Raw genomic sequence first — 23,930 nt, forward strand, 5'->3', positions numbered from 1 at the left:
TTGAACACGATGGAGGAACGTAACTGAAAAAACCCATTCAAGTCAAACACAAACACAAACACAAACAAAGCAACACATAAACAATTTGCGTGTGGATCTACAGAGAGGACTTCGGGGTCCTGCTCAGGTCAGAGGTCATTTCTGAGCTCAGCACGTAGCGACAGGCTCCTTCATGGATCCACAGCAGCACCACAGCACCATCGACTGACGCGACCTGAAGAAGAAAGACTGATGGAGCAATTCAGTTCTTAAAAAACATGAGGGTGTCTGTTTGAACAGCATCTCCGACCTGCTGCAGTGGAAACGTTTGGGATCATGTAAGAGCACAGCTCAACAAAATACGTAACGCAGATCGAGTTGTTTTGAGGCATTTTAATGCAGAAATGTTATCTAAATAAGAAGCGTTTAGCTTCTGTAAGTCACTGCTCGGACACTAACAGGCATCATTTCAAAACGTTCAAAAATAATTTTTTCAGCAAGAATTTTAGAAATAAAAGCACAGCACAACCCGACTGCACAGAAGACCTGTTCTTAAATGCACAAGAAGTTTCTTAAAATGAGATGAAAGCGACTTCAATATCTGTCTGCAAGTGAGAATCAGTCTGATGTGTAACATCAGCTCTCTTCAAAGCGTTCACCAAGACCTCAAAATGAAGTCAGGATTCCTGTTTTCATGCTAACAGCAGCGGCCTTATTTCTGCGCTGAGTTGATGTTGGTGTGGAGGTTGGCGAGTTTAACAGAAGCAGACAGCTCTCCAATGTTTTCATATTTCACTGTGCCGCCATGTCGGTCTCCACCATGAGGCTCCTGTGAAACACAGAATCACAACTGAGTTTAAAGGCTGCTGCACCTGAACGCCTCACTGCTCTTCTTCCTGAGTTTAAACCTGCACAAACACAAACAGTGAGGCGTTCACAGTCCTGCGTTCAGCAGCAGGAACAGTTACCAGCAGCAGCCCTGATCATTCACACACGTGTCATTTGACTCATGGCTTCACTTCAGTGTGATGGTCCACTCACAGTGTGGTCATCAGGTGGTCTCTGCCTCCCTGGAAATAACACACAGAGCAACATTTCAGCCTTTGTGTTCATCAGTCTGAACAAACGCTGCTCTCAACGTTCTCACCTCGAGCTCTGATGAGGAGAACAGTGATCACAGTAACGAGGACGAGTTCAGCCACACGCATCACCAACATGATGTAGTTCACAGCAGAACAATCTGCACGAGCTGTGGAGCAGAACAACAGCGTCAGTGAAGGAGGTTCCTGTCAGACCCTCCACTTTGTTCCACACTGACTGTGTTAGCAGCTGATGTTAGCATTAAGCTCAAAGTGCCACCAGTACTGAGCACAGCCGGTGCTGTCCTTAAAGGTCCAGTGTGGAGGAGTTAGTGACATCTAGTGGTGAGTCTGCAGATTGCAACCAGCAAACTCCTTAAAGGGCTCATTTGTGAAACTTGAGCAGGTGGGAAAAAAAAGAACCTGTTTTCATGTTTCAGCAGAGTGAGAGGAGCAAAGACCCAAACGTGTCCAAACTGCCTTCACAGCCCAAAGTTTGGTTCTGAACAGCCAGCTGCTTTGTTTCTCACCTTGTGTTGTAGTTGTTGTTGTCCTTTTTGTCGTTGTTGTTGTTGTTGTTGTTGCTCCTGGTGTTGATCTTGCTGTTGTTGTAACTTCATCTGACAAATTAAAAAACAAAACAAGTGGAAATGAATGACATCATCTTAAAAATTCAAATCCGTCAAAGCATCAGACGTGGTCTCATCATCATCTCACCTGATTCGTCACCTGAGGACTGAGGAGTGAAGTCAAACCGCCGCACTGGTCCAGTGTCACGGTGCGTCACTTCACATTTGAACGTCGTACCATCCACCTGCTTCAGGTAATCAAGAGGGAGCACCACAGCATCGGAGCACAGAGGCTGCGACACCTCCACGTCCTCCTCCACATATCGCCCCTCGAACAGCCACCTCACTGTGTGATGGCAGCGTCCCAGCTGTGACACAGAGCAGGACAGCCTCGTGAAGACAGCGTTCCTGTGCTCCGTCACTGGGGAAGGTGGAGAAGACGAGACAACTCTTCATCACTGGAGTCTGTTGGGATGTGTCTGTACATTGTTTGAACTGTTGAAAATACTCACTGGTCGTGACAAACAGACCGACTTGACTGTTTTGAGTTTCTCTGACGAACTGTGTGCAGGTGTAAACACCTCCATCCTCGGCCATGACGTTCTCGATAAACAGAGAACAGTTCTCCGTTAGACCCAGTCTGCCCGCTGGAGATCTGGAACCGACCTTTGCGGGTCTGATCACTTTTGATACCCCACTAGAACCGCTGAAGAGCCACGAGGTGAAGTCACATTCCAGCTGATACTGCATCACCTGACAGGGCAAAGTGACGTCATCCCCCTCTCTGACGATGAAGGAGGGATTCTGTGCAGGTACAGCTGGAGCAAAGGAGAGAAACATGAAGATGAGGTGAAATCAACACGCTGCCGTTGTATTCACCGCGGAAAAGAAAAGTAAATCCAAAGGAAACGAAGATGAGATCAGTCTCACCTGTGACATGAAGCAGCATCAGGAGCAGTGAGACGTGAGTCCACCTGACAGCAGACATTCTGTCCAACGAGCCGCTGTGTCCTCAGAGACGTTTCGTTTGTGGTGAATCTTCCTCCTGTTGACTTCACGACACTTTTCTGTCACCGACACAGAAAACGTTTGTTTGAGGGCTTGACTCAAACACTGCAGGAACCCAGACCCAAACGAACAAACTCCCAAAAATCAGGGCTGGTGGAGCGCTTCAGAAGACGTGATGGTTAGCGACGTCTGTGGCTAACGAGCTGCCGGTTTCTTCTCTGTCTGTGCTGCAACTTCCCTTTTTCTGTTCCTTCCAGCATTCAGATGTGAAGTCACTGCGTCTGCTGGAGAAACCCCACATTTACAACACCAACACACATCAGCTCCTCCCAAAACTCAACAATAATAATGTTTATTTATGGAGAAGAGTAAAGAAGCAGGTGAGAGACAACAAACAAACAAGAGGAAGAACAAAACATAAACTGGACAAATGAAACGAATCAAGTCCAAACAAGCTGCTTTCCGGTTCTCCTCCTGTCCTGAACCCGAATCTTGAACTGGATTCTGGACTGTATGTGAAGCTGGTGTGAAGACATCTGGACTGCTGTGACATGAGACCTTTAAGAGGACCTGGTCAGAAGCTTGGACCAGATGCAGGTAGACCAGCTCCTGCTCTGCTGGGCTGAGAGGTTGTCCACGCACGGCAGCTCCATCCTGGTGACGCGTTTTTGTTTTCACCACCCTCTGCTGAGGGCGGTGCACCTGAAGGAGCTGCAGAGGACCCTGGGCCCGTATTCACAAAGCACCCTACGGCTAAAAGTAGCTCTCAGTGACGTCATTCTAAGAGAAGATTTTTGCTTGGTAGGATGAAAGTTCTTCACAAAGCGTCTTAGGCCTTAAGAGAGCTCCTCAGGTGAAAGACTGTTAGGAGGGAGGAGGACTTTGAAGACGCCTCAGAGTGTCTTAGACAGACAGGATGAGGAAGACCAAGAGGAAGGACAGATATTCTCTGTACGTTAGAGGACAGCGATGTAATAACACGCTGCTGGGTGGAGCGGGATAATGTTTGTGGTTGACCTCATCAGGGATGAGCGCACTTGTCTCAGCCAGCGCAGTGACGCAATAACGCCTGAGATCAAAGTCATCACGGGGAAATGCAACAGTGCAGCAGTGATGACATCTGTCACAGCCAATCCCGGCTCTCGCTTGGGATCGCACGTGCCAGCGCTTCTCACACTCATCTGTCGCTCTGTGATCCCGGGACCCAGTTTCCCTTTAACACAGTTTCACTTTCATCCACCAGCTGTGCCAGCAGCAGCTGCCGCTGTGTCCAGTCTCTTCTTCTCTTTTTGTCCCTTTCATTCATTGTTTTGCTCATTCTGCCAAACCAAACCGCTTTTTATCTGGACGCCAGGAGACACAGGAAGTGCTGACAGCTGAGTCTGCGCCCACCTTTCATATCAAACACACTGAAGTACGTTCAGACATTTTGAAGCTGTGTCACAATTCATTTAATTCTGCTGAGTTTCATCATCATGACATAACATTAATGTCACGATTGCACATTTCTTAATACAGTCCAAGTTATATGTCTTTTTCCCTTTTTGTAACAACCAATCACAGCTTTTAGAAGAGTGTGTCACACCTAGCAACAGGGCCAACACACCTCCTCACTGAGATCAACGTCCGTGTTCCCTCTTTGCTCACAGTTGCTCTCAGACACTTCCTGAATCACTCTTAAGTTAAGATTCCTTGCTGGGAAGTTTAAGGCGAAGTCAGGAGCTCTTAGAAGACGAATACAGGTCCTGGAGTCCGTGTTGAACCTCCTCAGCCTGCAGAGGAAGAGGAGTCAGAAACGGTTTCCATTGAGAGCTCAGAGGTCTTCTGGACGCAGCTGAACCTGAACCTGGAGATAAAAAATCTGAAGAAAACTCCAACAGAAAAGACTGGTTAAAGTCATCCATCAAGTTTCTTTACTGTGGTTTGTATTTTTCAATCAATCAAAGCTGAAGTGAACAGTTAGTGAGGAAGCTGTTTGCTCATCATTTCAGCTCTTCACGTGTCGAAAGACGAGCTGGAAGCCGTTTGGTAATCAGTGAAGTTCCAGCAGCAGCAGAGCTGTTAGTTTCCACAGGAGAGCAGCACACGTGCAGCTGTTTTAAAAGCGTGGAGGAAACATGTTTGATAACCACATCCTGGTTTTATGTCTGCAACAGGACAAACACTGACATCAACCAGCTCGTCCTTCATAACACAATGACACAGAGGCAGCTTGTAATGGGGTAACCAATATTTTAATAGAATTATCAGTTGACAGTGCCTTACAGAAGTATTCAGGACTTTTCCCACATCATCATCTCAGAAAGTCCAAGAGGGCGAACGCTCACGCAAGGCGCCGCCGATACGAAAGGCTTCATAAAAATTTACATTTTTTTCCCAAATTGTCACGAGGAGACGTGTTGTGAAGCATAATCTCATAGCTGGAGTGATATAATTTCAAAACACTGCAATAAAACGGGCAGTTTTTGCAGCAGTGATACAATTTTCCATGAACTCGACGTCACAGAGGTCAAGAAAGACGACCCAGCTGCTGCGTCCACAGAGACCAGACGAATAAAAAAACCTCATGGGTCGCCTGTGCAGACTCAGCACACGCCGGACTACACAGAGGAAAAGAGAGTGAGTGTGTGTGTGTGTGTGTGTGTGTGTGAGAGAGAAAACAGGTCGCCTTTAAAAAAAAGTACAGTCGTCCACATGAAGCCGGACGCCTTCTAAAACTGTTTCAGGTGCGTTTCAGGTGCGTCTCTGCGTCATGTCAGCAGAGCTGTTCGTCCACACTGAAAAAAAAAAAACAGCATAATCTCTTCCTCTTCTTCTTCACCCTCTTTTCAACCCGCCAATGCGTGGTGAAGAGCAGGACGATCTCGGCTCTTTAAGCCTCTTTTCTGTCCCTCCTGCTCACCTGTGATCACCTGGATCGTCTCTGAATCCACTTCCTGTCAGAATGAGGACACCATGATTTGGTCTCAGCTCATAAATGCTGCACAGCAATGCGCTTCAGTGCTGACGAAGGCTACAGCTGATGATTCCTTTCATCATCCAATGATCAGCTGTTCCCATTATTCGATAAAACACCAGAAAGCAGCTTCAGACGCCTGAAGCAACTGACAAACTGAAACGTCGCGTCTCGTCCATCAAATTCAGGACAGAAAACAGACAAAAGCAGCAGATCGCCCCGCGTCAGCTGGGCAACGACTCAAACACTCATCAGAACAGCTGCAGATGATTTTTCTGGCGAGCTCCAATCACGATCGACTATTTTGACATTTGAAAGGATCACAGAGAGTCAGAAGAGACAGAAGACTCAGATCACACGTGTCTGTCTTCGTGTGGACGGACGGCCCAGACAGACAGAGACAGATGCAGCTTTAAACGGCGTGAACTCGCTCTCAGTCAGTGCAGTGGGGTTAAAAAGCAGAGCGCTCAGTCTGGACGCCGGACGCCGGCGTTCTGCAGCAGCTGGCGGTGACGCTTTTCACATTGTCGGCTTCTCTTGTCCTCGCGCGTCCTGATTGGACTCTCAGCTTTCCGCCGGCTGGACCCGTGATCGGGGAAGGACAGATCTTCAGCCGTCACCTTCTGATTCGTCCGCTGAGTGCGCCTCTTTGAAAGGCCGCCAGCCTGGAGACCCTCTGCGCTCTGAGCGGGCTGGTGGAGGTGAAGTCGGGGAGGTTTCCCGCCTCCCCGAGTTTTCAGTGCAAATCAGTGTGAAAAGTCTTTCTGTCGCTCTGAGCTTCACACTGGAGGAGCGTAACAAAGTGCCTCAGTTCACAGGAGAAATTTTCTTTTTTTTTTTTTTGAAAAAACCTCAGTAACAAAACTAGAATCTCAGTTAAAACAACAAGGAAAAATATACACAAATATATGTTCGCGATATATTCTGTACATTTACACGAGCTCTCTAAAAGTCCATCAACACGAGGCCGCCGTCACTTCCCGTCATGTAAACACGAGACGCCGATGGCGCCGCGGCCGGAGACGAGGCGACCTCCTCACGATCAGTCTGCTCACAAACTCAATGACGTCAACTGTCACTTCCTCTTTCCTCTGCCGCCGAGGACGCACGCCGTGTCAGCAGCAACACGTCGTTCCAAAGTGTTCACAGAGCCCGGCGCCGTGCTGAATTATGGGAAACTGTACTGCAGCGAATAGAAACTCCCGACATTGTATTGCAGTGTGTTCAAGGCCAAAATCTGTTTGAGTCGATGCTAATCTTCCAATCGGCTTTCAGCGTAAACGCGCTCTGTGTGGTCTGAACCTCCGGGACGCCGTCACGATTTAACCTGAACCTTCAGCAGCGACTTCAGGTGAACGGTCATCTGCTCGCGGCTTTGGTCGCTCTGTCCAGGCTCGTTTTCTCCCACCCAGTGGCTGGGCGGTTTGGGTAAGACGCTGGGTGACGGCGGCTCACTGAACTTGGCTCCGGCGTACACCTTGTCGCCATCTTTGAGGTCTTCGGCCGCAGCTTCGGCGGGTGGCGTGTTCGCGATCTGAACGTGGAGGGGTTTCTTCTGCTGGCGGGGGGAGGAGGGCTTGCTAGGGCTGCTGTTATCTTTCTTCTTAGCGGAGGGAGAGGCGCCGGCGGTCTGGCCCTGCTTGGGCTTGTGGCTCCGCGGACTCCCGTTGTGGGCGACCTGATCGTGGCGGGGCAGGCTGCGGGCCGGCGGGCCGCCTGGCTGCACGGCCCCTCGCTCCAATCTGCCTCCTTTGGGTTTCAGCAGCTAAGAAACACAAACAGACAGAATCAATGTTGAATCTTTCCAACACTTTCAAGGTTAAATCCCATTAAACAGAAACCCTCTGGGCGCTCTGTGCACGTCCCATCACACAACGGCACCGCCGGAGCCGAAGCTTCACTGGAGCCAAAGATTTCAGATTTTCATCATGTAGCAGCAGATTGCAGCCTGAAGCTAAACACAGTTTATTACTTGTACTTTAACTTGTACAACTCGCTCTGCTAGTTTTCACTTGTGAGCTGTTACCATGTAGCTTGACTGCTAATCAGGGAGGTTAGGCATATTCTCCAATCGTTCTTGTTCAACGAGTCAATTCATTTAATTAAAGTTCAACTAAACTGTTGATTTTATTCATTTCTGTTTTAAATCAAGTCTCTCATGATACGATAAAAGGTTTGTTTCTATCTGCACACGACATAGCAAATACAATCCAGGCAAATGAGCCCCACATTTCTATTATTTCTCATTAATTCCCCTGAAAGTTCTAATATATTCCTGGAATTTTGAAAGCCTACACTTTAACATCCATCAGTGAACAAGCATCTGGTAAAAGTATGAATGTAAGTACAACACATCTGAAGATATGTCCAGTTTATTATGGGACAGAATAAAAACCAGTGATGCTCATCAGTGGAACGAACAGTTAACCTTCAGCAACACGATGTGATTTTGGCTTTTTAAGAAGACAGTTTATTATCGTGCGAGCGTCCTCTGCAGGGTTTACATCAGCTTCCTGTCCGTGAGGTGTCTCACAGAAGCGCCTCCCTGCAGAGAGGAAGACCAGCTCCTTCATCACATGTCCACTTTCGTTTCTTCAACATCAGGATTAACAGCTGCGTCACTTCCAGCTGCCTCGAGCTCTGCGGCGGATTAAAATCCACTTGGACAGATGAGTTTTATTCATGTGCTGCAGCTAACTTTCACTTTCAGCTGCTTGCTTTTTTCTGGGTTCACAGAACAACAACAGCCAGACTGCAGTTTACAGAGAGACTTAGTCAGCGATGGCTGTTACAGCCAGCAAACACTCTCACATGAGAGGTGAAGTTTGAGCACTTGTGCATGAAAAATGACGATTAATCGATCAGAACAACTTATTTTTCTGTCAATCGACAAACCGATTGATGAAGTTTTACATGTAAGACATGCACAGCAGGTGGGTGCTTTCAGGAGAGGACAGGTGTGAACACATCTGTGGGACTGTGTCTGATTTCTGGTTTAATTTTACATAATAAAAGTAAAAACTAGGTGTCACGTGTCCGTCAGGTTGAAGCAGCCTCTCTTCGGCTCTTTGTCAGCCGGCTGGTAAACGGTGCTTGTCATCTAACAGAAGAGCAGAACAACATCTCAAACCCAGAAGTTACCTCTTTCTTGGCTCCCTGTTTGAGGTGATGGAGGGTCAGGACGGGCTGCGGCGCGGCGGGCAGCTCGCTCCCGGGCTGAGCTGCGGGCTTGTTGGCAGGCGAAGCCGTCCACATCTTGTTGTTGTTGTTGTGGTCGCACAGGCGGATGTTGGAGTTGTTTCTCGGGGGTTTCTGGAGATGCTGCGGCGTCGTCGACCGCAGCTTCCTTCCTCCTTTCTTCAGCATAGTCTGCCTCGTCTTGTTGCCCGTGTTCACCCCATCGCTGCTCGAAATCAACGATATGGGGTTGTTGTTTTCGACGTTGCCGATGTTGGCTTCATCGCCGAGAGCCGGAGACCCGTCCAACATTTCTCTGGACTGGCGAAAACATAAACAGACAGAAAAATCCTCCGCAGTTACGTCGCTTTAGCTAACAACGCCACAAGCTAACAGCTAGCTAGCTAACTAAGCTTCTTCTTCGCGAGTGGGTGAAACACTTACTCTTTCCCAATAGTAAACGGAAATAACGTTATTTTGTCGTCTGAGAAGTCCTGAGAGTAAACTTGTGTGACTTTAATTATTTCTGCTGCTAAAAAAAAATCGATCGACTTCCCGTATACCGAGATGGCGTCGGTGCTCGTGAGCTTGTTAAAGCAGAAGTAGCATAAATGGTGAAGTTAGCCACAAGAAGGTGCAGCCAGCAGAACGAAACATATAACTTCCGGTACTGTATTTCAAAATAAAACGGCGTATTGACGACCAGGCAAAATACATCAGGATCAGGAATACAATTCTGGGCAGAATATAGTGAGCAGACATAGTTTTTTTTAAATAGTCAAATTTAATTTAATTGATCCAGGATTTCTGGAATCAGCATAAAAAGGCTGCTAAAACTGTACTTGAGTAAATGTACCCAAAATTCCACCACTGTTCTCTCGCCATTATTTTGTAGACAGACTCTTGTGACGTCCGGTAACATTCTGTTGAGCTTTCCAAGTCTTCTCTTCCGGCTACCCTGTTTTCGGTAAGGGGCGTTGCCAACTGCATCCAGTCAGTGACGTTTTACCTTTTTAATTGGTTGCAGTTGTGGGGGGTGGGGCGCAAATGCAACATGAAAAACTACAGTAAAAAGTAAACTGTTCACTGAGAGCACTGCTCTGGCAGCTGTCATGAACTTGTCTTTGACAATTATTAATAGAAATATATACATAATTGATATACATAAAAATTACATAATACATAATTGAGCAGAAATACCAACACACCAAGGGGATCATGTCAATTATAAATACACATAGCTTTGCTAAATTAGAGCTCCTGAGTGCTGTTTTGTAATAAATGAACTATGCAGAAACACAAATCCACAGACTCTGAACAGGTTTGGTGTCACATAGTTTTACTGTAGAAAATGTGATGCACAGCTGAACACTTAGTTCACAACAGACCTCGAACTCACCTTGAAAACATTCAGTAAATACACGTCTCTGTGTGGACGGTACCTCGGCTACGGCTACACCTTGTCCCTCTTTAGAACCAGGAAGAACCTGCTCAAGAAACACTGACAACAAACTGACGGGCTGGGGGGCGATGCTGTTTATCCATACGTCGTCTGAGTGCACAGAAGTCTGAAAAACTATCACTAATGAGCGAGAAACCACCAGCGCTTTAATCCACAACATAACAGGCTGATAATCATTTGGCAAAGAGAACCAAGAAACTTAAAGGCAAATCTGAACGTTGCATCGGGAGGACGTGTTAAAGGTTTGTTTGTACAAAAAATAGATATATAAACAATATCCAAATACAACATAAAGGCCTAAATATCCGTCCCTGTGAGTGCAGTACATATTGTTTGTCAGCATGACTGTAAAAGGCAAATCACAGAGACATCGAGGGTCCTGGAGGCGGCGTCAGGGCTCAGGGCTGCGCCTCGCCCTCGGGATCGTCGTAGATGTAGCTGCCGACTCCTCCGGTGTTAACACCTGAGAGGAACACAGTTTAAAGGGTCAGATCATGCAAATATGGAGGAAATAGTCCCTGTGAGAGCTCGGCAGTGTGTGCCACAGGTTATCCACAGGGGGGCGCTGTTTCTGAAAAGACTGCTGCTCGTCTAATGGCCACCTGAGGCTGACTCCAAACTCCCCACAGACCCCTCATATTAAAATGCCTGATTTACAGCAGAAGTAGACATGTTTACAGCTTAGTACAAGAAACTGTTTTGGCCTCTGCAGCTAATTTCCTCCTTCATGACAACTGTACAGGGTGAATTTTGATATAACTCAATTATTTAAATGATATTAAGGCTAAAGACTTCAGAAACCTGTGAGTGACGTCACAGAGACTGCAGCCATATTTTATACAATCACACATCTAAAATGACCGTCCGCAGACGGTTGGTTGATGGTGGATGTGGTGTTTTTTGTTGATTCAGGTGTGTTCAAAGTGCTTTTGTCCTCATACCTTTGGGTCCAAACAGCACAGCATAGCACGGCTTGTGGCAGTACGGCTGTCCATCGTGCTGCAGCAGGAAGAAAACATTTGCTCTCAGCTCCGCCTGAAGTGGACTCGTGCCGTCTGAAAAGCTTTACTTTGATAAGATGAACATTGTGAGCGTGGTGTCATCTCTCACCTCCGCGTGGCTGCCGGGAGCCAGAGTCTTACTGCACCTCTCGCAGCGCAGACAGGGCCGGTGCCAGTTCTTCCCCAGAGAGGACACCTTCTCAGCTGCACACAAACACACCGCCACGAGGACGGACAGTCACCCCGACACTCTCCAACACTCAGAGACACAGAGAGACGCTGTGCTTACCGAAATACACCGTCTTGTTGCACCTGGGGCAGATGTTGGGTCCTCCAGAGAAAGATGAGAAGCTTGCAGCTGGAAAAGGCAAATTGAATTGGAATAATGTCAAATTTATGGTCCATGCTCAGTTTTATGAGACACGCTGTCCTCAGTCAGGCTTTAAGCCCCTGACTCCTGCAACAAAATACAGCACCTCAACTCATAACGGTTTTATGTAAATGCAGTTTATTTTAATTATCTTATCAAATTATTTTCTCTACTTTAACAGTTTAAACGGCTTTTTGTGTCTTTTCTTTGTTGATATATCTCTTTGCTTTGTTTTCATTGATATGAGTGTGTGTGTTCAGTGATCTCAGAGTGTAAATAAAGGTTGATTGAATACATGATGATGATGTTTGCTGTGGAGTAATTTTATCATGACATTCTGGCAGATTTACAACCTTTTTCATGTTCTGGCTATTTTTATTTCTGCTTTTCTCCTGAAACACATCTTCAGATGATCGCTTTCTCTCAGATCACATCTTCATCTCATCAGCCCTGTGCGGTTTTCCTCTGTCACATCTTCATCATCTTCATCATCTGTAAACCAAACCGCCTCCCACTCCCTCCAGAGACGGAGCTGCTCTGTTCCCGACATATGACAGTTTTTCTATTTCCGCTGCACATGTTTCTCACCCTTCACTGGTCCCCGTGCGGGGGCTTTCTTCTCCTCCTCTGGTTTGCTATCTGTTTCCATGGAAACGGCAGCGGGGGCTTCGTTGACAGGATTGTCGTACACGTAGGAACCGGCTCCGCCGATGTTCACGCCTGAAACACATGCAAACACTGCGTTCACAAACTGGATCCAGGGCAACGCAGATGGAGAAAATGTTCTTTCTGAGGGTGAAAAATAAGAAATGGCACCTTTTGGTCCAAAGAGGGCGGCGTAGCACGGCTTGTGGCAGTAAGGCGTCCCATCGTGCTGCAAAACACACGAGAGAGGGAAAGTAAGCAGGCGTCCATCTGTCAAAGCAGCTGAAGGTCCGGTTTCTCTGATCTGAACCACAGCGGAAAAGTTTAGTCTGGATTCACATGATGCCAAAGAACGAATGAACCAGGACTCAACGACAGAAGTTTATGAGACGAGTCTGCTCTCTGTTTCTCTGTTCACACCATTTATAACGTGACAAAAAAGTTAATTATGAGCTCTGGCCCTTCAGTGCTCTGCTTTATGATCCTCTGAAAGCCACTTCCCTGGGAAGCGACACATCGCACTGCTGTTACTAACCAAAGCAGCAGAGATGAATGCGTCTCCTCCAGGAAACGTCTTCAGCTCCACTGTCCACATAAAACCCCTCTCATGCATTAAACATCGCCGGTTTCATCTAAACTAACGACCCTTTGTCGTTCAGACATTCGTGTTCTTTATGTAAATGTTCTGAAATGGTTTGATTCAAACATGTCTGCAGCACTGCATCCACACAGGAGGTGTTTCAGCCGTGTTTTCCAGCTGTTTTAATCTCTCCAGCTGTCAGACAACAGACTTTAAACTGAACCTGACTGACTGGTGATGCGTTCACTTGCTGTTGTATGAACCGAGGTGCACTTCAACAGTGATGCATTAGCTGACATTACTGTTCAAATGTTTGCCGCAAAAGCTGCAGATAGGCAGGTGACCGACACTCAGCGCTGCACCTGAACTCATCGTGTGCAGACAGACTGAGGCCTGAATCTGCTGCTCTGTAAACCTGCTGCCTTCGCTGCTGATTGATGAGTTGGAGCTCTCTGGGTTGGTCTCAGTGAGATCCTGCAGCGCCTCAGTCAGAAACAGTCTTCTCTTTCTGCCATTAAAACCTTGAGTTTTTACCTTTGATGTCAGAGAATATAACCTCAGCAGGATGTGCATGCGGTTTCTTTGTGGTCAGTCAGTCACTGCACTGAAGTTGAGCTGACTCGAGTTTGACCACAAGGAAACCAAAGCACTTCCTGCTGAGCTCATGTCCTCTTTTGTCAAAGGCCCAAAAAAGGTACGTCTCAGCTCTAGTTCGCATTCACACCACAACATCCTGTGAGTGCAAACAGATTCACACCCATCAGTGATTATTCCTTATCTTTCTGTCACTGCTTTACACCTCCTCCCTTCATGATCTGTCAAACGATTATTCTACAGTAAGATAAAGACGATCTGCAGCCTGTGCATCTTTTACACAAACCTGGGATTACTATGTCAACATATGACTCTCGAAATGATTCTCGATGAAAGCCTACCTCAGCGTGGCCTCCGGGATTCAACGTCTTGTTGCAGCGCTCACATTTCAGACAGAACTTGTGCCAGTCCTTCCCTAAAGACGACACCTTCTCCGCTGCAGACGAAGAGGAGACAGAAATGAGGTAAAAACGATGCAGCTGAGGTGAATGGACCAGGCACTCAGTCCTGGGTAACAGATAACAGAGTAGACAGATAAAGCAATGAAATCAGACACGAAGGACAACTGAAAAGTGTTTTTAGGAGGTCGAACAAGACCAAAGACTAATAACATCCTCATTAAAAATGCTTAAAGATCCGCACACACATACTAAGGCATGGATTCAGCTACGAGTCGCAGGCAGCTCGGGCAGTCGTGTTAATTCAGACTTCTTCTGGAGGTGTCTGCTATACCATAACAACGTTAAGGTTCATTCAGGATCAGTGCCTTGGACAAAGGAGCACACCTCAGACAAGCTCAGAGTTTTCAAGTCCAGAGGATTGCCTCTGCTGTAGGGGGTATCTTGGTTTGTTAGCAGCAGATGGAGGAGCTTTGAGGCCGTAGGTTCGATCCTCGGGGTGGCTTCATGCCGTTTGAAGGCTGATGTCCAAAGGAAAGAGTAAAAAGCTGTAAGAAAGAGCAGTTCAGTTCTGTGTCTACTTGACTGGCTCATTCAGTCAGAGGGCAGGTTTGAAGGTGAGGGTTTGACCCTCCGGCAGGAAGGTGCTTTTTGAAGTCCCAAAACCAGACTGTGCCAGGGTTGGACTGAACAGCTGTGGGTGTTGAAGGTCCGCTGGGATGAATTTTGAAGTCTGAAATCTAAAGAAAAGACTGAAAAGCTTAAAAATGGAGTTTGAGTGTGTTGGGCTGAATGGCTAGAGGAGTGAAAGAACTCTTCAGAAGTTTTAAGGTCATGGGTTTGATTCTCGAGTGTCTCCATGAGTGTAGAAGTGCCAGAGGACAACTGAAGACGAGGGTCCAGCTGTCCAGTCCAACAGGTCAGGATGATACAGGGCTGCTCTGAGTTTTGAGGATGTGGGTTCAATACATTTTGTAGAGTCCATAAAAACTGCCTTTGTTCAAGTGACTCAACAGCAGACAGGACAGAAGGATGGACGAAGGGAGAGACTGACAGCCATTTATCTGTTTGTCCTCGTCCCAGAATATCCCAGCAGAGACGCCGAGGCCCTGATACAACATGACACTTCCTGCTGAGACTCACCGGGCAGCCTGTCACTGCGATATGTGACCGGAAAGTCACCTTGGCACACAGCGAGCACTTTGCATTGATGTGAGAGGACCAGTGTGTGTGCAAATGAAAAAACATGTAGAAATTACACAAAAAGGATTTGACAGATACAGACAACCTTGATGCTCAAAATCCCAAAACGGATCAAATTTCTGAGTTTCATATTTCTGAAATGCACTTCCACCACAACCAAACTCCCCGTGCAGCTACGACAAACAGAGGAAACGCATTTCTCCAACATTTACTGCAGAGTTTCAAGTCTGAAAGAGAAATGAAGGGAAAGAACAAGAAGCCGGTCCATCCATATGGCCCATGCGCCATCCATGAATTATTTACAATGCCATGTGGTGCAGCTAAGACCTGATACAAAAACTAAACTGGCTCCTCAGTAAGATGATATCACCGCTTCCCATGGCCGTTCAGCAACACTGAGCACAGTCAGGGAAAAGAAAGTGGTGTTTAATCTTATCAAAGGTGGTGCCCAGTAACCAGCTGAGATCATTCCCTAAAGCCTGTTTCCATGGCACGGCACAGCTCGGCTCGGCACGGCACGGCACGGCACGGCACGGCACGGCACGGCACGGCACGGCACGGCACGGCACGGTACGGTACGGCACGGCACGGCACGGCACGGCACGGCACGGCACGGCACGGCACGGTACGGTACGGCACGGCACGACACGGCTCAGCATGGCTCGGCTCGGCACGGCTCGGCTCGGATCGGATCGGCTCGCCTGGAAGTAAAGTCCTGCACGGGCCTGTTTTCCAGACCACCTGATCCCGTGACATCCCAATCCCACTGCAGCCCTCTGATGCACACCTGTCTGGCATGGCGTTCTCCTCCTCTGCATTAAAACATTTGGTCTTTCTGAGCCACCGTACCTTGTAAGAGCATCCATGCCAAACAACCCTGCTCAGGTTCAGTCCACTGATCTGTCCTCATGGCCTTCATGAAGTGACTGACTCTCACATAAAGCTACTCATTTCTACATTTCTATTTTCAAAGTTTAAACCGCCTGTTTCCTCCCCGGACCCGTGGGATCCTGGTCCCAGAGCAGCCCCCCTGCTCCGAGCGAGCTGAGCTGATGCCTAAAGGTGGACGTAAAGATGACGACTGGTCAGAAGCTGTCAGATAACAGCTGATGACCACAACCAAGCAGGACTGTTCGTGACTCCCTGTAATCTTATCCAAAGATAGTGAACCAATAATAGCTCAGTCTGGGCTGCGTGAACTGAGCAGCTACCAGTTTGAGCCTGCCGCTTGCCGTCCGAGGCTTTCTTTGAGAGAAACTGTCACATTCGCTTCACAGCACAGTCTGAAGAGATTAAAAAGGAAGCACACTGAAGCATCATTACAGCAGGAGGGTTATTGGATCACTTTCTGTCCCTTATGACACATTCAGGCTTCTGCTGCACGGCGGCGGTGCTGAGCAGCCACATTAGAACTGAGGTTTCATCATGTTCCTGGAATATTACTGTTTGTACTTCAAGTTTTGTACCGTGGAAGTACTGCAAAGAGGCTTTAATACAACCCAAAGCAAACACAGCGTGGAGTCATTTTACTCTCTTTCAGCTCTGATTTGTTTCATGAAAGCACTGGGAGCCCGTACCGTCACTGGATGAACACATGACGCTGGCCGGCCTGTTGGACGGTCGCTGCTTCGTCTATTTGTGCATAAACAGATGTTTTTTTTTTCCAAGACTCCATCATCAGTGAGTGAGCCGAATCGTTCATATCATTTTTTGATTAAAATGTCGAAAAAGTCACGGCTTCCAGCTTCTGAAAAGAGAGTTTTGGCTGTTTTTTTTTCCATCTTTTATTACAGTAAACTTATTATCTTTGGGTTTCAGACCGATGGCGATGGACAAAAGAAGCTTTCTGAATATCTAAACTTTGTCTTTAAGAGACTGCGATGAGACTTTTTCACCTTTTTTTCTCAGAGATTTTATCAACTAAACAATTAACTGATTAATCGATAATGAAAACAATCATTTTTTGCTCCTTTTATCCATATTGCACCATACGAAGTTGAATTTCACCACAATATTTTACAACGTGAGATCTGGAATATTTATATTTTATTAGATTTGGGATCTAATAAATTGTTGGTTGTTGGTTTCTTGGGATTGGTTGGGATTGTTGGTTTCTTTGTAGATAAAAGAGCTTGGTCTGTACCAGCTCTATATGGAAAGTGTCCTGAGACAACTTCTGTTGTGATTTGGCGCTATACAAATAAATAAAATTGAATTGAATTGAAAATTGAATCATCAGAACTCAGCTGGACTCACTGGGATGAATTTAACTTTTCATGTGATTTTGAAGATTCAGTATCAGAAAACTGTATTTGGATTATCACCACATTAATGTCCTCCAGCCCAGCCTTTAATAAAACATCCCTTTAAAAATTAAAGGCGATTCATCAGATAATTGTCCATCTGATAATCCAATAATCCAAACACTCAGGATGTATTTGTACAATATTCCACGATGCTTCCTAAAAAGTTGTTAGATGTTATTACATCATATGAATAAAATAATGAAATAATGATTTTAGAAAATGAAGCCTGGTTTTTGGTCCATGGCTGCACGCCCCTGCGCGCCCTGAGCCGCTGCAGGCTGAGTCTGGTCTGAACGCACGGAAAGCCTTAAAACGATGAAGAGTGAGCGAACAGCGTCTGATCTCACACCCGGCAGTCAGAGCTGTCGCCTCGGATTCAAGCTCCACGTCGGGCGGTGTCACAGAGGACACGCACTTACCGAAATACACCGTCTTGTCGCATTTTGGACATTTTGACGCCATGATCCGCGAACAAAGAGATGCGGAGCCGCTCCGTCAGTCTGCAGCTCCAGCGGCGCAGACACACCTCACAGGATGGTGATGGTGATGATGATGATGATGATGGGAGACCGACGCTCACATCCTCCCTGCCTCTCCTTCATCTGCATAACCCCGCCTCCGCGATGACGTCATGCAGTTCGCATCCTCACAGTCAGAGGAGGAATGTAAGTACTTCACTGAAGTACTTGTACTGTACTCGAGTCATTTCTATTCATGCCATCCTCTACTTCTACTTGTGCTTTTTATTTCACTACATTTATCATTTTTGGACACAAATAAGATGAACAGTTTATAAAATATGATGTTTTCAACAGTATAAACAAGGACGCCTGCAGCTGAAACGATGTTTAAATAATCGTTCAGTCATTTTTCCTGTAAAAAAACATTTAATTTGAATGTATTTGTGATAACGTTGAGCTTTGGACTGAACAAACATGGTGAAGGTGACTCACTGTGACCACATTTCTCACTATTTTCAGGATATTTCCAAACCAAACGATCAATCGATTGATGGAGAAAATGATCAGCAGATTGATCCAGAATGAAAAGAATCACTAAATACTTTAAAATGAGCTCCACCTCAAACAGTGAAATCCTACTTTGAATGAAATGCAGGAGACCGAATAATCCAATGAGACCAGAGAGAAGAAGAAAAAAGACCCAGGGGACACTTTACTGCACTGAATACTTTGAATACCTAAAATACATTTTCCTGATATCCTGAGGAACATTTTCAATGCAGGACTTTCACTTGTAACAGAGTACTTTTACAGTGTGGTCTTAGTACTTTTCCTTCAGAAAAGGATCTCAAAGGATACTTTTGTATCAATTTTGTACATTCATTTAAACCTGCATTAACTGTTTTGACCATATGGGGGCAGCGCAACAAGCTAGCCACACCACATTGACGTATGATGAATATTATTTACAGGTCCAGCAGCTACAGAGCAACGTTCATCAGTCGTGCTCCTGAAGTCCATCATTCACTGTCCTGTTCGATCTGTGTGGGTCCTGATCTGCCTCTTTAGCTTCAGCGCTTCCTGTTCACTGGCTCGGTGCTAACTGTGACATGAAATCTAAAACACAAGCAAAACTTTCTTTTTTTGGTTTTTAGGGGACTTGCTGTCAGCTTTCCACTCCCAAACGTCCATTTTGGATGAATCGTGAATGGCGGCGGCGTTGCCCGCCCTGCAGCCGTCGGTGTCACCCCTCAGCTCTGTTTGTTTCCTCTGTGGTTGTTAGGTTACGCTGCCTGACAGCACGGCTCTTCACAGGGAATGTTAAGTGATGCTCTGCAGCTCCCGAGAGAGCCGCTCTGCACATTCCTGGCGCCGAGATAATAGAGCTGACATATCGGTGGCCTTTTGTGAGGAATTAAGGACAAAACAGCTTGTTGTTTTTTTCTTTTTGAGGCCAAACGTTAAACAGAAATCTGAATGCATTCTTGAACCTCAAGCTGTTGGCTGAGCTGAGACAAATCACACTCATCACAATGTTTGAGACTAGTGAGCAATTCAAATAGCAAATCTCCCAAACTGGAGCCACATTACCGGGCAGCAGGTGGCCCCAGCACAAAACGAGCTATGGGCTCCCTTGGACACCCACTCTGTGCCTCATGTAACGTACAGTACAGACAGAAATAACAAGCATTCAAGGATTCAATTCACATTTTGGGAAATGCCAGTCGCCCTGCAACCAGTGATGCACCGACTCAAGGCTTTCGTCCATTCACAACTAGCACTGAAGTCTTTCTGATTATTCGTGTCACCACTAACCAATGCTTAACTTTTGCTCCCTGCTGATCAAATGAGAGCGAGTGAAATGTGTTCTGGGCTTCTGTTTGAGTACCAAACCAAAGCATTCAGCACTGTTACTTCACAGCAGAGGTTGTTCGTTCTTTGTTCCTTCTGTTGTCCCAGAAAAACCCCGATGGACTGGAGACAAGGCGCTGGTGAACAACACTCTGAGAAGTGTCTGAAGGAGATACTGAGCGGTGGATTCGTGCCAGTGAGACTTTCCTTTCTATTGAGGCTCAGAGGGCGACTAGTGCTTGCTGTGTTTTTAAATGAGATAAACACACATAAACAGCTTCAGCAAAGATGGAAACAGCGGCAATTTTTTTCCACAGTTAGTGCACTTGGTCTTGAGCCATCTCGGGCCTGGGAACGCACAAATCTTAAAATAAACACACCCAGATTGTGCCTCTGTGTAAATCTGGCACAGACGTCAACAGCGACTGGACATCTGGGGTCGATTCCCGGACAGCTTCTGTCTCATATCGGCCTAAAAGGCTTTTTAACCTTCACGTTTTCATCAGCAGGCTCTTCAGAGGACTCCAGGGATAATTTTGTGTTGAAGAATGCTTCTCACTCTTTTCTCAAAGGACAAGTCAGGGGATGTTCGACACAGTATGCATGATGACCAGATCACATGCGTGTATACATACGTGCACGTATAGACAAGACATCAGAGGTTTAACAGTCACTGCTAACGAGGGCGTGAGATGCTGATGTATCCTCCTCACAGTCTACGCTGCACCAAACCATGAAAGAACAGGCTGAGTGCTACTGATTTATTATTCTACTGTAAGGAAGTGTGAGTTGGTTTCTGTTGGTCCATTCAGCAGAGAACAAGCCAGCTTTCTGCCTCTTTAACCTGTTTTTTTTTTTAGATGTGGCAAAGTAAAATGAAATAAATATGTTTAGTCCACTCAAAAGCATATGATGAAGTGATAACTACAAACAGGAAGAACCTTAATCCTAAAATACCTCTGCAGAAAGGAAGTGTGCTGTGGTTTTGGTTGGTGGTGATGCACAATTGAACAAACGTGTTGCATTGTTGCAAACCGATGCTTTGAAGTGATTTTGTGGGACTGTTGTGAAAATGGGAAATGGGAGCTGGATGTATAAACTGTCAAAGCTGAAATGGTTTATACTCATTAAATATCTAGAAGAGGTTCACGAGGACGAAGACAAAATATGCTCCACCTGTACTTTCAACAGTTCTCAACGGATGTCTCGATGAGGAGGAGGCACTTTACTCACCACAGGATGTAAACATTTACGAGTACGTCAAAGCTTCTTTTGGTCAAACATAGTAAAACACGAGAGAACGACAAAGAAGAACCATGGTTAAACTCAGATCGATTAAAATGTCTCAGTTCCTCGTACTGCTGCTCCAGATTACAGGTAAGGATGCACAAAACCCCAAAGTTATAGCTTATTTAAGCTGGAATCGTCATTTTTAAGACATGAATTCGCTCAAAATTTGTATATAAAACTAAACTCACACAGAACTAAAAGATAAATTAGGCCTGCTGCTGTTATACATGATTTACTTTTCGGTTGAGTGAAAGAGACTCTGATAGAGTTATGATAATAATAATTTTGGCCCAGAGACTGAAGTCCTGTGATGAGACAGGTGGTTTGAATCTAAAGCTTTAAGCTTTGATATATAAATCCAAGTTCTAGCAGCTTTTATGCTTCCACCTGCTTATTGTTTACACTTTCTCTTCAGTCACTTGGTCGAACAATTCAACAAGGCAACACTGCCAACACAGTCTTTGAGACCAGCCAACACCTTTCTATGCCGACGATACACCACTTCCTGTCAGTGATAACTCATCCTTGCTGCCACTGAATAAGAGGCTATCTGCAGACAAGTCTCACTGATATTTAGTTTATTTTGTTATGCACATTCCTCTGCCTTTGGAGCATGGCAGCTTTCAAGCTTCGACAGACTGAGCCTTGTCAGGAAATGACAAAACCAACTGTAATGGAAATAGAGTCGGTTGACGGACAGCTAGTTTTAGTTTGCTGCTCAGATGCTTTCAGCTCTGTGGCGCACAAAGGTTTTATTAGTGAACTTTGGCCTGGAAACACACTTTATTTTCTGTGTGGAAATATGATGTTTTCACATCACACATAATGAGCAAAGGCATTACAGCATGAGTCGAGGTAAATCTTGAGACCTGACATGTAGCTGAGTAGGAGTCTAGTGCAGCTGTCAGTAGGTGGAGGCCATGAATCATCTAATTTCTCATAATTGTAAGTAAGGTAAGATGCAGTATATTGTGGGGAAAAAGCTGATTTGGGTCCAGCGTAAATCAGAACTGAATTTGTTCAGAACAAAATTGTGGCTACGTCCCAAATATCTCGAATCTAGAGTCATGCCACGATGACTAGAAGCTGTGATGTTTTGTTATATTTCGTAATAATCTGTGGGTATTATTTAATTCTGCTGTCGGTTACAGTTCATTTAATGTGTCATTTCTTTCTCATCTTCTCACCAGTGGCAACCGGACAACACACCTCCTGGTTCACTGTCAGAGTTGGAGATGACGTCACTTTGCCTTGTGAAAACGTGACAGATAATGAGGATGAATGTGACGGGATCAGCTGGGTCTTCAGTCGCTCAGGATTCACAGCAGCACAGCTGGTTAGACTCGGGCAGATTGGTGGAAAGGACAAATCTAAATCCAACAGACTGAGCGTTTCATCGAACTGTTCTCTGGTTATAAAGAACGTCACCATTCTGGATTTCGGTCGTTACATCTGCAGACAGTTCAAAGCAGGACAACAGCAAGGTCCTGACTCTCAGGTTTATCTGTCTGTTGTTGTCAGTGAGTATTTAGATCAGCTCAAAGTGTTTCTTTTCGAACAATATTCTGAAATACTACAACAACTGTGATTTAATGATGAGTCAATTTGACTCTTTTTGCCTTTTGCTCTCAATGTCTCCATCTTCTCCAGCGACTGAACATGAGGACAATGATATGGTCATCTTGTCCTGTTTCGTGTCCAGATATGGAGGGTGCAGACACACAGTAGAGTGGCTTTATGAGGGTGATAGCAAAGTTTCCACAAGCACTGAGACACTGCAGCATCCCTGTTCAGCCACCGTGAAATTTATGGCTTTTAATTTCAACCATCCATCAAAGCATTTGGAGTTATGGAAGTGTGTTGTGACAGATATCAGTGTGCAAGTGCAGCAGTGTAACTTGTCCTCATGTGGGACACGAGGTGAGAGTTTTCTAGAGAATATATTATTCAGCTTGTGCAGATGGTGAATGGGTCTTTTCTCACGACTGTGTGTTCATTTTCAACAAACTCCAAATGAAACACAACAGAGAGGAGAAACAGAACATCGTCTGCAAAGAATCAACCTGGAACAACATCCCTGGAAAGTGAGTTAAGAGCTGGCATCTCTCTCTGGTTTGCTTAAATGTGTTGAAATCTCTTCACAGTGGTAACCTGCAGTCTGAAATGTCTCCACCACATTCACATTGGATTCATTTTGTTGACACAGTTAAAGAGGAAAACCAACTTTTCTTTAAGGTTTGATGAGCAAACAGCCAAAGAATGTTCTTGACATGATGACCATACAGCCTTTTATTGAAGTGAAGACCTAAAAAATATTTGTGTTACCAGGAGATACAAAGTCAAAATACTGTCATCACAACACATGCCACTGATTTTAGCACTGATAAATATCAGGTTGTGTAAGCAAATGTAATCCTCAACAGAGCAGAAAGTGGCAGCCAAAATGTTCTTAATGTTTGCAGATCTGTTCAGATTCATCATCGTGTCTGCGGGTTTGGCGGCGCTCATGATCACTGTTGTGGCAGTCAACATGTGGACAGGAACTAAAGGTGAGGACACTGACAGAGGAGACGTCCACTTCATACACCGCTGAAGTTAAAGTTGACACTCTTTCTTCTTTCTGTCCTTTCAGGGAACAAAACTCAGATGGAAGAAAACATTGTGAGTTTAATCAGAGTTTGTAATATTTGTTAAACACTGTTAGCTGTGGATATACGACAGACAGCAACTGACACCACAGACAAGAGCTCCCAAAGCGACCATAGAATTGAATTATCACCTCTATCTCTATGGGATTTTCTTCACATCCCCTCGTGCTTAATGTGGCCGCCTGAAATCAGAGAAGTGGGACTGTAGGTGAAGAAATACAACCTGAGGATGTGAAGCAACACTCTCACCTGCTCCAATAACGATCACTCTGTTCCCTTGAGCAAGGCACTAAACTCCAGCTGTTGCTTTAGAGCTGCTCTGTGCTTCAACTCTTCACCAACACTTCAGAATC

General features: G+C 45.7%; 3 protein-coding genes across 4 annotated transcripts in view; 1 reads left to right on the forward strand and 2 right to left on the reverse strand.

The window, feature by feature from the left end:
* LOC139347268 (uncharacterized) overlaps positions 1–23,930 on the forward strand; it is a 233,030-nt gene that overhangs the window by 197,713 nt on the left and 11,387 nt on the right. The gene's annotated exons all lie outside the window — the stretch shown is intronic.
* On the reverse strand, positions 4,861–9,372 carry LOC139347269 (proline-rich nuclear receptor coactivator 1-like). The gene is made up of 2 exons (XM_070986695.1): positions 8,733–9,372; positions 4,861–7,356 (listed from the first exon to the last, which is right to left on the reverse strand). The coding sequence occupies exons 1-2, from the start codon at positions 9,078–9,080 to the stop codon at positions 6,907–6,909; spliced, it is 798 nt and encodes a 265-aa protein (XP_070842796.1). The 5' UTR covers positions 9,081–9,372; the 3' UTR covers positions 4,861–6,906.
* On the reverse strand, positions 9,654–17,939 carry LOC139347271 (cysteine-rich protein 2-like). 2 transcript variants are annotated; one of them, XR_011603314.1, is made up of 9 exons: positions 17,747–17,939; positions 13,762–13,856; positions 12,418–12,475; positions 12,190–12,321; positions 11,521–11,589; positions 11,341–11,435; positions 11,172–11,229; positions 10,168–10,693; positions 9,654–9,830 (listed from the first exon to the last, which is right to left on the reverse strand). XR_011603314.1 is itself a non-coding variant. In XM_070986698.1 (8 exons), the coding sequence occupies exons 1-8, from the start codon at positions 17,787–17,789 to the stop codon at positions 10,629–10,631; spliced, it is 615 nt and encodes a 204-aa protein (XP_070842799.1). In that variant the 5' UTR covers positions 17,790–17,939; the 3' UTR covers positions 9,968–10,628. The 2 variants fall into 2 exon arrangements, 1 of the variants encoding a protein (XP_070842799.1); XM_070986698.1 differs by lacking the exon at positions 9,654–9,830 and having other exon boundaries at positions 9,968–10,693.

This window comes from Chaetodon trifascialis, chromosome 19 (assembly GCF_039877785.1).
Source record: "Chaetodon trifascialis isolate fChaTrf1 chromosome 19, fChaTrf1.hap1, whole genome shotgun sequence".
NCBI classification, from domain to species: Eukaryota; Metazoa; Chordata; class Actinopteri; order Chaetodontiformes; family Chaetodontidae; genus Chaetodon; species Chaetodon trifascialis.